Below are 15580 nucleotides of genomic sequence, written 5' to 3' on the forward strand. Positions count from 1 at the left end.
TAACATATGTTTTTCTGATTATTTGCTTAGCTTGATTTTTGAAGTGGGTCCCTGTGTGGAGTCTAAGATCTCTGCTCATGCAAACATATTTAGCTATTAAGGAAGGATATGTATATATTTTCTTTTATTATTTTGCTTGTTATTTTATGATGTTACTATTTTGTTTTTAATAATTTTCTTTTATAACTTTTTTTTTTTATGGTGAAAAAGTGTGTATTTAGAATTAGCCGGCTGGGCTCAGTTTAGATGATTCCAATTTTGTTGGCAACATCCAGAGCATCATAATCAGGAGCCAATCGAACATATGCCTTCTTCTCTCTGTCGGGCCTTATGAGGGTGTTGACTTTGGCCACATCGATGTTATAGAGTTTCTTCACAGCCTGTTTGATTTGGTGCTTGTTGGCCTTGACATCCACAATGAACACAAGTGTGTTGTTGTCTTCTATCTTCTTCATGGCTGACTCGGTGGTCAGGGGGAATTTGATGATGGCATAGTGGTCAAGCTTGTTCCTCCTGGGCCCACTCTTCCAGGGGTATTTAGGCTGCCTTCGTAGCCACAGGGTCTTGGGCCACCGAAAGGTGGGCCATGTGCGGATCTTCTTCTTTTTGTGGCTGTGGACGCCTTTCAGCACTGCCTTCTTGGCTTTCAAGGCCTTCGCTTTAGCTTCGGCTTTGGGAGGGGCAGGAGCTTCCTTCTTCGCTTTCGGCGCCATCTTGACGAAAAGCCTTTTATAACTTTTTCATGTTTTAAGAAACAATTGAAAAATTCCATTGTGCACCAAATATTTAACTCTCATTCAACAAATTCATGTTTATAAACCTTCGAGAAATAATCTTTGTTTTTCTTTTTTTAAAAAATATTTATTTATTTATTTATTTATTATGTATACAATATTCTGTCTGTGTGTATGCCTGCAGGCCAGAAGAGGGCACCAGACCCCATTACAGATGGTTGTGAGCCACCATGTGGTTGCTGGGAATTGAACTCAGGACCTTTGGAAGAGCAGGCAATGCTCTTAACCACTGAGCCATCTCTCCAGCCCATAATCTTTGTTTTTCATGTGAGGAGAATGTTGAGCGGATTCAGTTGATGAGGCAACATTTCAGATAAAATCATTGTTACATTATTATACATCAATATTGACATACATCTGGTGACTTATTTACAGGTCTGCTTTGGGGCCTTCTATTATGTGTATCTTTTATCATAACAGACCTACTTTATCTTAAATGCATAAGTATATTTTCATTAAAATAACCTAGTTACTTAAGGTTAAAGAATTTTAATTGCTTTGAGTAAAAACCATATATTCTAAGATAATTGCTATTAATTCTAATTCATTATATCATCTCCATTGGTTAGCTCTTTCCTTAGTGTAGGGAAATACACGACAAAACAACTTAAAGTAAGTCGGTTTCATTTGGATTGTAGTATATGGGATGTATTCCATTACCACGGAATGGCAGTAGCAGGAGAAGAAGACTGGTTGGTTACTATTGTTTTCAAGGGATAAGCTGAAAACCTCAAGGCCCATCTACAATGACTCATTTTCTCCAGCATGTCTCTGCCTCCTAAAGATTCCAGAACCTATACAAACAGCATAAGTTATTGAGGACCAGGTATTCAAAGAAGTCTCCAGGAAATATTTCCTCTTCAAAGCACAACACCATGTGATAATAATTTTCAGAAATTCTGGATTGAAACACAACACACATATTTCTCTGCTTAAAGGAAGAATAACATTGCACTGAAACATTTATTTAATCTATTTTCCATAATTACAGTTTGTAAACACCAATAATAGGAACAGTAAATAAGACAACCTTTCTGTTTCTATCTTATCTACAGCAGGATAAACAAACACACCAGTCACAGTATGAGAAGATTTGCTATTTTTGTGAAAAAGAAAACATAAAGTATGTCAGATTTATGTGGAGATGGTGACAGATGAGATGATTAAAACTTGGGAGAAATTCCAATGAAAGTTCTCAAGAGACTGTATGGTCAGGTACAGTCATACAATCTACATATGTCCGGGGCAACAAAATTATAAAACAAGAGAAGAAGATTGAAAGCACTGAAGAGTGTATTATTTTAAAAGATGTTCAGCTGTCTCAACAAACATTCTTCAAGCAGAGGACTGAAATGAAACAGAGGACTCCCCCGTGAGAACAGAGGAGGTTTCAACTGGACTTCAAGAAAGAGAGCAGGAAAGATAGGGGGCACAGAGGTTAAAGACTGAAGTTACTGTAATGCACATTGTTTATAGATATCTTGTCTATATTATTAGCTCTGGAGTGGGGGGTGGGTTTCCGAACACTAGATCTCAGAGTCAATTGAAACCAGGAAAAGTAATTGACAGGACTGTGACTGCATATTCCAGAAAATGAAGAAGTTCAGGAGCACACAGCCTACAAAGTGGAAGAAAATTAGATCCCTATTGCTGTTATCCTCAGTAATTGGAAGAGAAGAGGGGAAGAAGGTAGTCTTACTACCAGGACTCTATCTTAGTGCTAAAGTGGCTGAGTAATTGCTTGGAAGATCTGTTGTGAAGCAAGAATGGTACTTTCTTCATCTAGCATTATCTGAGGATAATCTGTGATGATGAATATTCTGGCCAGAGAGCTATGCAAGTGAAATCCTCCAGGAAAATCAGGTTTCTGAAGGTGATGGGAGAGTACTGAGAATGTAATGGGAGAGTACTGAAAATGGGATGGGAGGGTGTTGAAAATGCCTGGTTTTCTTATGTGTTTATTAAAAGACTTGGAGGAAAAGCATAACTGAAACCATCATTATCTCAAGGAAGAAGGTGTAGTACGACATGCAGGGAGCACATAGGCAGAGCAAATAGAAGCCCATAAGGAGGTTTGAAAAAGGCATGTGAAATTAGAAGACTTCAAAATAACTTGATACTGAAATCCCTTGAGAAATAGATGCTTGTGGATTGGTTGTCTTCTTTCAATAGTCAAAGGGTAGTGAACAGTATTTGGGATAGGAAAACACAGGAATCAATCCTGGAAGTTTTGGTTATAATATATGGTATGTACATACATATTACATTGAAGAATATATGGAATGGATGAAGGGAAATTGATAATAGTAGAAGTAAACTAAAATAACAAATGGCAAAAATTCAGAGTTCTGAATGCAGCATGGACCTCAGTGGGAAGTCCTTGCTTAGCACAGTCCAGGTCTTTGAACTTGATTCTCAGCATTTGGTGTAATAATGTTAATGAGAGAAGACAGAGGTGAGGTTAATTAGAATTGGATGAGTCAGCTGGATATTGTTATCACAGAAGTAGATATGATCAGATTTATTCTTAAATGTGAAGGCGGGTGTGGATATGGGCAGTTAGAGAAATCTAGAAATTCTCTTTGAGGTTTGCATAATTGACATCTACCTAGTTTCTAGGTTACAAATCTGAGTGGAAGCCTGTTGAGTAAAGACTGAAGATTGGGTAAACTGCAGCACACACTTAGCCTGGACACCACGGACATCTTTCCAATGCCTATCAAACATCCATCATGTTTATCTGATCACATTCTACCTTCCTTGCAGACAGACCTTGTCCTTTTTGGAAACCCATGCTTTATGTATAGCCAATCCACTATAAGTGTCCAACACACCAGTACAGCCCTGGAGACTCTTAGTGTATATTTGTATGTCTTGGTAGAGAGAGTTCTCTGGGCTTAGAGATTCTGTAATAGGATAGTTTTGATGCTGCTAGTCATGGTAGAGAAGGGAGACAAATGACTTTGGATATGGAAAAGGCAGGAGGAAATGAGATGTTTTGAGATTCTGCATGAAATTGTTTCGGAAGCTCATAGCATCCAAGGAACTTCCTGAAAGTCCCCTCCCATCTTTTTATACATTTTCCTCCGTGCTCCCCTAGCTTTCCCATCCTCTTCCCTACTCCATCACTTCCTTTTCTCTCATTTTCTTAAATCTCCATCCTCTTCTCCCACCTCTCTTTCTCCCTTCTCCCATCCCCCCTCCCCCTTCTTTCCTGTCAGTTTAAAGTTGTCACTTTTTCTTCTATTTCAATAACACAAATTTTTTTTTTTTTTTGTTTTTTCGAGACAGGGTTTCTCTGTGGTTTTGGAGCCTGTCCTGGAACTAGCTCTTATAGACCAGGCTGGTCTCGAACTCACAGAGATCCACCTGCCTCTGCCTCCCAAGTGCTGGGATTAAAGGCGTGCGCCACCACCGCCCGGCAATAACACAAATTTTTGACAAGTACAATTGAAGAAGAAGTTTGGATAGAATATTTTTATTAGAATATTTATACTTCAATTATAAGACTTTAGGCACTCAAATCTGGTAAAAATGACTAGTGGGAAAATACAAGCAGTCGGAAACTTCGATATCCATATGCGAATAAAGAATATACATGAAAACAAGTGATAAATAAATAAAATTGACTTAAAGTGAATCAATAGAACAAGATTCAAGGATGAAGTTTTAGTCCAAAGAGGAGATCATGAAAAACCCAAAGGTTTTTGGTCTGGCCATTGAGCTGGGAAAGGAAAATGATTGAGGATAGTTAGAGAGACTGCCAATCAGACACATTCTGAATGTAACAATTGTGCACCTGAATGCCAGTTTTCAGAGGTAAGTTCTCTAGCATTTAGAACAATGCTACCCCAAGTGTCCTAGACATATTGTAAAGTATCAAACCAGGAGCAATGCTAGACTGAAGCCAAACCTAAAATGTGTATGGTTTTGCTAGTTTTCATTTTCACTCTGCTTTGTAAACCGATGTGACAGAGACAGTTTGCAGATTTAAATGCTAGCTCAGGATTTTCTCTCAGACCCACTTAACAGTCTGCTGGTCAAACTGAGCAGCGGCTTCTGTACTAAACTCCCCAAGGTGGTGATTTTCCTGTAGTATAATCAGGTCAGTTCACATCACAGAACAGGGAGTGCAGACAGGTTTCACAGACAACTTTTGCATACTCTGAAAATAAGGAAGGAACTAGACAGGTGTAACTTTCTTACTACCGAGTATATCTTAGCAATAACAGCATTTCTTTGCTGCAACCTTAACCATACACAGTTCTGTGGAAACAGATCTCATTTGTAGTGCTGCTATCTTATAGCTTCCTTAGAGTTGTGTGTGAAATTAGGAAATGGTTGATGGCAGAGATAGAGTTCTAGTGGTTGGACACTTTTACATTTTCTTAAAATTAGAACAGAATTACATTATTTCCTGTCTTTATTTCCTTGCCCTAACCAGTTCTGTGACCTTCCCTCCCTTTGCTCTCTGTCAGATTCATGGTCTCCTTGTCTTTAATTATTGATATAAGTACTTAAATACAACCTGCTCATTCTGTATACTGTTACTGGTGTGTATGTGACTTCAGGGATGACTATCTGCTATTGGATAACCAACTGGCTGGCTCTTACTGGAAAAGGCTATTTCTCTCACTCTTAGTGTTCCTTAGTTTCCTGTAGTTCTTTGTTTGGTGTGAACTTTCCCCTTTTCTGTTAGAATGTCTATGGGTAGTAGATGAAGTTCTGAGTGAATGTGTATTGTTGACATGAGTACAGTCATGTCAAGGATGCCAGTGCCTCAGACTCATGGGAATGGCACAGTCTTCCCTGCTCTGAGTACTGATGTTTGCAAATGGTTGACCTTTAGCTAAGACCAGTGTGTGCAGAAAGAATAAAGTACAACTTCTTCCTCTTGGATGACTGCAAATGAAGACTGCTCCTCTACAGAGACCTCTTACAGAGTTTACCTAATCCGCCTCCTTCCTTTGCCGTATATATGAATGTGTTGATTTTCCTAACTGCTCTAATAGAGTGCAAGGCACATAGAACCCAGCTTTTCTATTTATGTGTCTGCTATTTTCTTCATTCCCCTTCACCTCAGTCCAGTCAAATCCAAAGCTATGTAGGTCACAGCATGTTTGCAGTGTTTTCCTTCTTGCCTCTTGTTCTTCTTTTAGTCTCAATAAGAACTACAAAGCGCTATTATTCACAGTGGGAAAAAGGGCTGGAACTGACAGTGGAAACTACTAGCTTGGAATAGTGCATTGACTGGTACTGTGGCCTAATGTTGCTTGTAACTGTGACTTATTTGGCTCTGCAGCCCGAAGAAATCCATGTAAGCTAGCTTTGTTCAGCTTCATATTCTATGAAAGTAGGGGTAGCGATGACCATTGTAGGAAAGTTGTGGAGATCTAAGCCATATGCTGAGACTTTTACAGTTTTAGGGATGGACAGATGTCACAAGGAAAGCTAACCTCCTGCTTGAAAGGGTCTTCTGGGTTCTTGTCATTTGGCCAGTGAACCTCTGGGAAATACACAAAAACATTGTTCACTTGATCCTTATACCTGATGCTCTCCAGGCATGTGACTGCACAGATCCCTTGAGCTAATGATTTCCAGGTACAAGAATGGAGGCTGTGCACCATTTTCTACTGGTATTTTTACATGAGGAGAAAGTTGCTTACATATGCAAAAGTCTGGATGCTGAAAACTGCAGCGCCACTGTCAGGCAACAGGGAACAAGTTAGGCCTCTGGATTGAAAGGTCTAACTTAGCAAATAAAGAGGGCAGGATTCTTTTCTTTGAAAAATGGTACTCAGAATTCCAGTTGCACTTTTTTACCTAACGTTTATTCTTAAGTGTTTCTCTTTTGTTATGCCTTTTTCTCAACCTCTTTCTTTTCCCCTACCACGATGGTACCCTCCCACATTCACTCTATTGCTGTTTTTTTCTTACCAGCTGTCCCTCACTTTATTTGCCAAATTTGTGCTTGAAATAGGGTCCTGGATAGTGTTTTTGTTGTTGTTGTTGCTGTTGTGGTGCTGGTGGTCTTTTGTTTGTTGGCTTTTCATGTCTTCGTTTTTGTCACTGGGAAACACTGTAGCATCATTGGGATAGGGGAGCTCAGTTGAAAAACATGCTTCTGTCCATTGGCTTGTAGGCAAGACTGGAGCAGGAGAGCATTTTCTTGATAAATGGCTGATGTGGAAAGCCCCTGTTCACAGTAGGAGGTGCCAGCCCTAGGCTGGTGGTCCTAGGTTATACAAGAGAGCAAGATGTGTAAGCATAGTGTCCTTCATGGTCTCTGTTTCTGCTCATGTGTCTAGGTTCTTGTTTTGAGTTCCTGTTCAGGAGTACTTTAGTTAATGAACTTAAAGTATAAGCTGAAGTACACCTTTTTCACCACAAGTGACTTAGGCATGGCATTTCATCACAGCAGAAATCATACCACCACAGTGTCTTAGTTACTGTTCTGTTACTGCAAAGAGATACCATGACCAAGGCTAGTCTTAGGAAAGAAAACATTTAATTGGGAGAAGGGAGAAGGGGGAAGGTTTCCTTACAGTTTTAGAGGGTGAGCTCATAATCAAGGTGGGAAGCAGACACAATGGCATTGGAGCAGTAGCTGAGAACTTCATACAGATAGACAGGTAGAGAGAAACACTGGGCCTGGTGTGGGCTGTTGAAACCTCAAAAGGCCCACTGGCTGACTCCCCATTACACACCTACTCCAACAAGGCCTTATCTCCCAGTCCTTCCTCAGCAGTCTACCAAATGATGACAAACAATTCAAACATGTGAACCTTCTAGGGCTGTTCTCATTCAAACTATGATGCACAGGAAGACTGAAACTTCTGCTTTCATGTAACTGTTTAAAGTTTGGAAAACCTACCATTCTTATTTCCTTACTTCTCATTGCATCTATTTAAACTTAAACTGTGTTACTTCATTTGTTTACTTCCCTCATTCTCTTTTCCCCAATGGAAACTATATCTCAGAGAGGGAAAAAAAAATGAGTTCACAGTTCAAAAAATGAAGTCATAACAGTGCCAAGAAAATGCATAAGAATGTGACTTATCTTTTAAAAGTGATCTTCAAAAAACTGAAAAAATACTCCAAGTAATGGCAGCACAGTAATAATTGGGCAAAGCTACATTAATTAAACACTAACACAGCTCTTCAGAATCCACCCAGCTCCTTTATATCTTCGTGGCAATTCTCAGAATACCCCAATGAAAGAGAATTGCTGTCGTTCCTAGCTTACTGAAGCTCTGAAGGATTAATAAATTTCTCAGAGCCAGGTTGTTAGAAAATATGGAGGTAGTGGTCCCAACTATCTGCCTGCCTGACTTTTCACTCTTATGAAGTTCAGATTCTTCAAGGTCACAAATGTATCAGATGAGTTGAGTGTACTGCCCCTCTTGCATAGGCAGAAAGATAAAATTTAGAAGGCAGTTGTATGTCATTTAGACCACATGGTAATCTTATGAGATAAAATAGAATAGGGAATGCATTTTTTTATTGACTTTTATACTCTTGGATACTCAACAGCAGAAGGCACTAGAGTACTCAACAGATTGCTCCCTAATCATCCAGAGCCAGACAATTTCTCATGAATAAAAGTTTGTAATGTTTTCAAACTATTTAGAGATTGGCAGCTGCATGTCTATTAATTCCTTTTGGAGCATGCCACTTAAGATGGGTCTTAATGCATGCAGCATTTTATTTTTAATTAAAATACTTAGTTCAGGGAGTATTTATTAATAATTTGAACAGCAACAGATGGTCTGCTTATGTGTTGTAACAATCTTTACCCCAAATCAGTCAAAATAATTAACAAAATGTAAATTATTAAGCACTTAAATATGTATTATGCATCATTACAATTCCCGTAACATATTTTAATCTTTTATGAGAGCAATATGATGGCTATACAGTAGTATATAGAATATTCCATGCCAAATGCTTTGAAAATTAGATTATCTTGCTTTGATACATTGGAAAAGTGGTTTGCAAATATTCTGGTAGTATTTTTTAAAATGTTCTTGCTGCCTAGAAATGGAGAAAAGTCAAACTAAATGAATAAAATCATTCTTGGTAAGAGCATTACACAAATCAGTCCCTCATTGTGTGCATAGTTAGTTCTATATGTAGCAATTTGGTGCAGCATTTGGGGTAATATCAATTTATATGAGAATTACAGAAACCATTATTTTCACAGCACAAATCTTGAAAACCAAAATTTTCTGTGGAAACAATGTTTGTATCCACAGGGACTAAGTGACCTTGTTTCTCTTCAAGTTATATTTAAATCCTAGTTTTCAAATTTAATTCAATTGCCTGCAATACAGCTCAGCAGGTAAATATGTTCACTATTAAACATGATGACCAGAGCTCTAACCCACAGGGTGGAGGAAGAAAAGCAATTCCTATATGTTGTCCCCCACATCCCCCAAATAAATAAATAAGTATAAAATGATAAAATAGTTTGATATTTCAATTTGTATTTTATTTAAAGGCAATTTTTCCAATTCTAAAGCAAAAGCAGAATGGAGCTTAAAAGATATTTAACTTATACAACTTTGAATTTTCTTATCCTAGTAATTTGTTTGAATTATTTTCTTCTGTAGTTTCAAACATGAGTAGGAAGGATAGGACTGGCCTGATGTATTTTGTGTGTGACTTACGTGAGTTAATGAAAAGCCTCAGTATTGTGACTGGCATATGTTAAAAGGCGATCTAATCTCCATATTTGTTAAAAATCTAGTGTTAAATGCAGTTGTAGAAGCCCAAGTAATAATTACAAATCCAGATCAGAGAAATGTCACATAGATACCAGGTCCTAGTTCATTTAATTAATCCCTAACTAATTCTGAGAAAAAGTATTTGTCTTGTATTCTCAGGCCATAATTTAACATATATAATCTCATTGTAGTGTTTTGGATACATAGGTTAAAATTTGAGACTCTTCAATAACTATATATTTAAATTATTGCAATTTAAAGATTAAGTTTTTAAATTCACTTTAACTGACTTTTGTACAAGACTTTTTTGGTCTCCTATAGAAAGAGATCCAGATTTTACAGCACCAAATGTTGGCATTTTTTCTAAGTCTATTTTTTGCCTTCTTTGCCAAAAATTAAGTGGGTATAGCTTTGCTATTTTGTTCCCTGTTCCTCTATTTATAACCAAACTACTTTTTTTTTTTTTTTTTTGTCAGCACCAGGCTGTATTTTTCACTATAGCTCTATGTTATCATCTGAGGCTGGATATTGTAATAGCTCCAACATCATTTATATTCTTTAGGATTGCCTTGGGTATTTGTTGTATTTTGTGGTTCATTATGATTTCTTGGTTTCTTTTTTACCCTAAACCTTTGAAATATGACATGGGAATTTTGGTAGTTATTACATTAATTCTGTAAAGTATTTTTGGTAGTACAGACATTTTACAATTAAAATCTACCTATTCAGAAACATGGATTATTTTTCATCATCTAGTCTTTTCTGTACTTTTCTTTTACAATAATTGTGTTAAGTAGTTACTCTGTGGCTTTTAATGTCTTCAGAATTTTGATAAGCTAATAAAACAGACATTCTTACAGTTTAACTAAAATGCATCAACCATCCAACCCGGGTGCAATACTCTCGAAGTGATTTTGCTCGTTCTTCTGGCATTGAGAACTTTTGTTTTACATCCTAGCCACTGCTTTCTCTCAGAATGGCTGCTAATACTTTTCAATATCAATTGTCATGTTCTTTCATAGCTACAAAAGCTGTGTATGCTATTTAAGAAAATTTAAACCTCTAGATATACCAAGTGACTCAATTAATTAGGTTTTTAATTTTTGTTATGTATGTAAGAGTGTTTGCGTAATTATTTTTATATACTTGACTGCCATAAAATTTCTTTTTCATTTGTGTTTTTTAAAAAGCCCCACATTTACTATGATATGATTCAGCCTCAGTGTAGTTATCCACTACAAGTTACTAAACTTGCTTAAAGATAAAGAATTAGTAGTCACAATTCTTTCCAGGCTTTTAGCCACTGAAGACTAAATACTTGCCCTAAAGATGTCAGTTTAGCAGTAGTAGTGCATTGCCAGTGTGCAGTGAGTTCTGCCCTTTCATTTCTTTACCTTCCCGCAATAGAGACACCTGTAGTCCATTCAGAACTGTTCTGCTACCCTGATCATAATCAATTTTTGCTTTTCAAGCATCATCTTTGGAGAGCGTGAGACTGTGTGCTCCCTGTGGTGTTTGAAGTCAGCCCTTCATCTGCATCTCCTTCTTAGGCCACCCAGGATGGTTGCTCATCTTTGTAAAGTGCACGCACAGTTGCCTTGGGGTTTCTTAGGCAGTATGTATCTAGAGAGATGCAGACCTTAATTATCAACCTCCTTTGCTGCACATTTTGGCAGGGTGGAGAATTGGGGATTAAGCATGCAACATAAACTTGAAGGGAAAAATGTGTTGTGCTCTATCTGCAAATTTAACATTCTGTCAGCCTCCTGGTCAACAGATCCCATGCAGAGCTGCCTAAAATGCCTAAGTAAAGCAAAGATGCAGATGCTTGGGGCTTGGCAATGAAAATCTGGAAATATCTCTAGGGCAGGAGTTTGGCTTCACTATCATCAAATGTCTATGCTTTTAAAATTTTTATATGGCTTGAAATTTTACATAAATAATGCGGTGACTCTTAGGACCTGAACTAAGGAGAGGGAAGGGGAGAGAGGAGGACACACACACACCCACACACACATATATATACATACATATACATTCTACATAGATATATATATCTAAAGAGGTGGAGGGGGAGACAGAGAGAGTCAACCTTAAGGGTTTAACCCACATATGTGAACCTACTCGAATACCTCCAACTTCATCAAATTTTTTGAAAATAATTTCAGCTGGTTTTTAGCAATGTAAAAATGTCTCTTACTATACAGAAGTTTACCATACTTAGCTCAAGTTAATTTTGATGCCATTGTTTAAAATGCTCTTACCTGGGCCTGTGGAGATGGCTTAGTGATTAAGGTTGAGTTGTTGCTCTTTGAGAGGACTCCAGTTTGGTTTCAACCACCAACATGGAAGTTTAAAACCATGTGGAACTTTAGTTCCAAGGGAAGCCATGCCTTTTCTACAGGCACCAGGCATGTATATGCTGCTATACATACATGGGGCTTTTAAAAAATGCTCATACTTACAGCCCACATAATCTATTTTTTAAACATAGTCACATCTGTTTCAATAATTCTTACCAGTAAATTTCCATCCTTAAATTTTTCTTTTTTGTTGAATCACTTAGTACTGTCTTCAGGTCCAATAGTTAGGTTGCCCTTAGTACCCTATGACTAACTCATTGTATTCAGTCTGGTCTACCTAGAATTTGTGGTCAGTCTGCTTCAGTCTCCCATGTTGGGATTATAGTCATGTGCCACAAATTCTACCTTTCTTTGACTTTTAGTGAGTTTTCTTGATTTTTGTGTGATTGAAGACATGTACCACCATAGCTGCCTTTTAAAATTCAATTATCTGGCATACATTCATTTGCACTAATACAATACTATAGGTCTCATTATGACATTTTTATAGACGCATGTCATGTGCATTGCTCATACCCATTCCCTCATTTAAAATGTTGTTTTTAAAAGTTATTTACAAATATTAATAAATCCATTTTTCATTTTAATAATTACATTATAAAAATATCTGTGTTTTCTAACAAAAATATATTGAGTTGTAGGGGGAAGTTTTTTAACACTTGACTTCTTGGATAGCAGCTAGATTTTCATATGTGCTTCTGTATTATACCAATTGTAATATATAAAAAAGTCTTTGTTTAAAAGGTAATACATCATATAATATGCATTTGCAAATAGGAAGAACTTTAAACGCCTCTATACCTAGGCATGGTAGTTTCACCTTTAATCACAAGACATGGGAGGCACAGACAGGAAGATCTCTATGAGTTTGAGGCCAGCCTGCTTGACATAGTTCAAGGCAATTTAGAGCTACATGGTAAGACCCTACCTCAAACAAACAAACAAACAAAAATCTTTTCAGAATTTTTATTTTTGGCATTGCACTAAACTGGGATGTGTTTTTGCATGAGTTACAATACTTTTAAGAAAAATGTATTTTTAGTATTAATGAAATATTGTGTTTTTTTCCATTTGAATATAACCTATTTATTCATGATATAGCTATATGCCAACATATCAAGATCACATGGAAGGGGAGTACTTTTTCAAAACTAGCTTTCATTTGAAATTTAAAATATTCATGAAAAATATATTGTCTCTTTTTTTTTTGTATTTAACATATCAAGTTTTCTTTTTTAAACTTTGGTGTATTTTGTTCAATGTGTTCTGATAAGACCCACCCTAATTCTCTCTCTCTTCCATATATTCTTTTGTTGCCTACCACTCCAACACTATTCCCAGGAGGGTAAGCAAGTAAGCAAGAACTGTGGCAGTAACCTGTGATATTTGGGGGCCCATTGATGATTTCTCCAAAAGCAGCAGTCTTTTATGGCACTGGCTTTTTTTTTTTATTTGTTATATTGTGCTGTTTAATAACGGCATTGTTGCCCCCATTATAAGGTAATTCCATTTTAAACTTTTTTTTTTTTTGATTTGTTGAGACAGTTTCTTTGTATAACAGCCCTAGCTGTCCTGAAACTGGCTCGGAGCTCACAGAGATCTATCTGCCTTTGTCTTCTGAGTACTGGGATTAAAGGTATATATTACCATCGCCTGGTTCCATTTAAACTTTTTAATAAATGTCTGTATATATTTTATAAAGCCTTTATAGTAGCAGGTTTCCATGTGACTTTTTCAAAGGACCTTAGTATGAGTTATTCTACTCCGTATTCAAGATATAAAAATAGAATTTAATAAACAAATAATTCTGAAGAAAACCAAGCTAAATGAAAACTTTAAATGGGGGATTAATAACACAAATAACAAACTCAATGGAAAGCCTCATGAACAGAACAGATTGAAAGAAACAGAATATAAGGACTTGAAAACAGGGTGGAGGAATCAGATTACTCAAGCAGGAGAAATCTTAAATCTAAAACAACAACAAAATCATATGTGGAAAATGTAAGAATTCTGGAGTACTATAAAAAGATGATAATTGTGAATATTAAGTATAGAAACATGAAAAGAAACTTTCTTTGATATTGGTTTACAATATTTGATTTACAAATATTCTGTGTCAAATACATAGAAAATATTTTCAACAAAATCGTAGAAGAAAATCTCCCCAAACCGAGAAACAAGGTTCCCAATGCAAGAGGCATTCAGAACAACAAAGAGAAATGACAGGAAATGAAATTCCTAATAATATACAATTTTTCTTGCTTTTTAAAGTAAATATGAATCACCAATTCTTTCACATGTGAATAAAATTAAATGTTACCTTAAGGCTCATTGTTAGCTATGCTTCCTAGACATTTTAAAAAGTCAAAGAAATGATTCCCGATATTCTGCTACTCTCATAGACCATAGCCTAGCGTAATCATCATCAGAGAGGCTTCATCTAGCTACTGATAGGAGCAGATGCAGACACCCACAGCCAAACATTATCAGAACTCGGAGGAAGAGGATCGATTGTTGAAGCCAGAGGGGTCAAGGGCATGAACGTGGCCCACAGAATCAACTAAGCAGGACACATAGGGGCTCATAGAGATTGAAGCGACAATCAGGGAGCCTGTATGAGTCAGAGCTAGGTCCTCTGCAGATATGTTACAGTTGTGTAACTTGGTGTTCTTGTGGGACTCATAACAGTGAGACTGGAGGTGGTTTCTAACTCTTTTGTCAGATTTTGAGAATTGTTTTCTCCTACTGGGCTGCCTCATCCAGCCTTAATAAGGGTTTGTGCTTAGTGTTACGGTAATTTGTTAATGCCGTGGTTGGTTGATATCCCTGGGAGGTCTGCCCTTTTCTGAAGGGAAATAGAGGAACAGTGTATGTGCAGGAGAGTGGAGGTGTTGGGGAGGGACTGGCAGAAGAGGAGAAAGGGGAAACTGATATATGAAAGAATAAACTAAAAAGAAAGTCACACAAGCATTTGTTTAACATAGCCAAACTTCAGCGTTGACCAAATGATGGAGGAGAGTTACTTTCATTTAATAAAGAAACTGCCTTGGCCCATTTATAGGCCAGCCCTTAGGTAGGCGGAGTAAACAGAACAGAATGCTGGGAGAAAGAAGCCGAGTCAGGAGTCGCCATGATTCTCCCACTCCAGACAGACACAGGTTAAGATCTTTCCTGGTAAGCCAGCTCATGGTACTACACAGAATATTAGAAATGGGTTAGATCAATATGTAAGAGCTAGCCAATAAGAGGCTGGAACTAATGGGCCAGGCAGTGATTAAAAGAATACAGTTTCCGTGTAATTATTTCGGGGTATAAGCTAACCATGCGGGCGGCTGGGTGCCGGGGACGTAGCCCTGCCGCTCATATTACAACAACCAAATGCTTTAATATTGCTTGAATAGTATCAAATTTTGGGTGTTTTCTTTACTTCAAAGTATTTTTAAGAATTCTTCAGGCTGGTTCTAGCTACCTACAAATTCTGTAGTCCCAGAGTGAGATCTCTGGTATGTCTCTGATGCTAGTATCATTTTTGTGAGTAAAACACTAGTGAGCACTAGTAATTCTATCTATTATTTTAACTCAAGTTAAGATGGAAGGATAGAGGCACCAAATCTCATTGTGTGTAAATCATGGAGTAGAGAAATAACTCACAGAATCAACTAACCTGGACTCACTGGGCTCATAGAGATTGAAC

The 15580-nt window shown here is 37.3% G+C and overlaps 1 protein-coding gene across 1 annotated transcript; it reads right to left on the reverse strand.

Moving 5' to 3' along the window:
* Positions 1-242: 242 nt before the first annotated feature.
* On the reverse strand, positions 243-713 carry LOC130872048 (60S ribosomal protein L23a-like). Its single transcript, XM_057765846.1, has one exon. The coding sequence runs from the start codon at positions 711-713 to the stop codon at positions 243-245; it is 471 nt and encodes a 156-aa protein (XP_057621829.1).
* Between the last annotated feature and the right edge of the window lie 14867 nt (positions 714-15580).

This window comes from Chionomys nivalis, chromosome 3 (assembly GCF_950005125.1).
Source record: "Chionomys nivalis chromosome 3, mChiNiv1.1, whole genome shotgun sequence".
Taxonomy (NCBI): Eukaryota; Metazoa; Chordata; class Mammalia; order Rodentia; family Cricetidae; genus Chionomys; species Chionomys nivalis.

Coding starts and splice junctions, on each gene's coding strand:
- LOC130872048 (XM_057765846.1), bottom strand. CDS start 713: ATGGCGCCGAAAGCGAAGAAGGAAGCTCCTGCCCCTCCCAAAGCCGAA.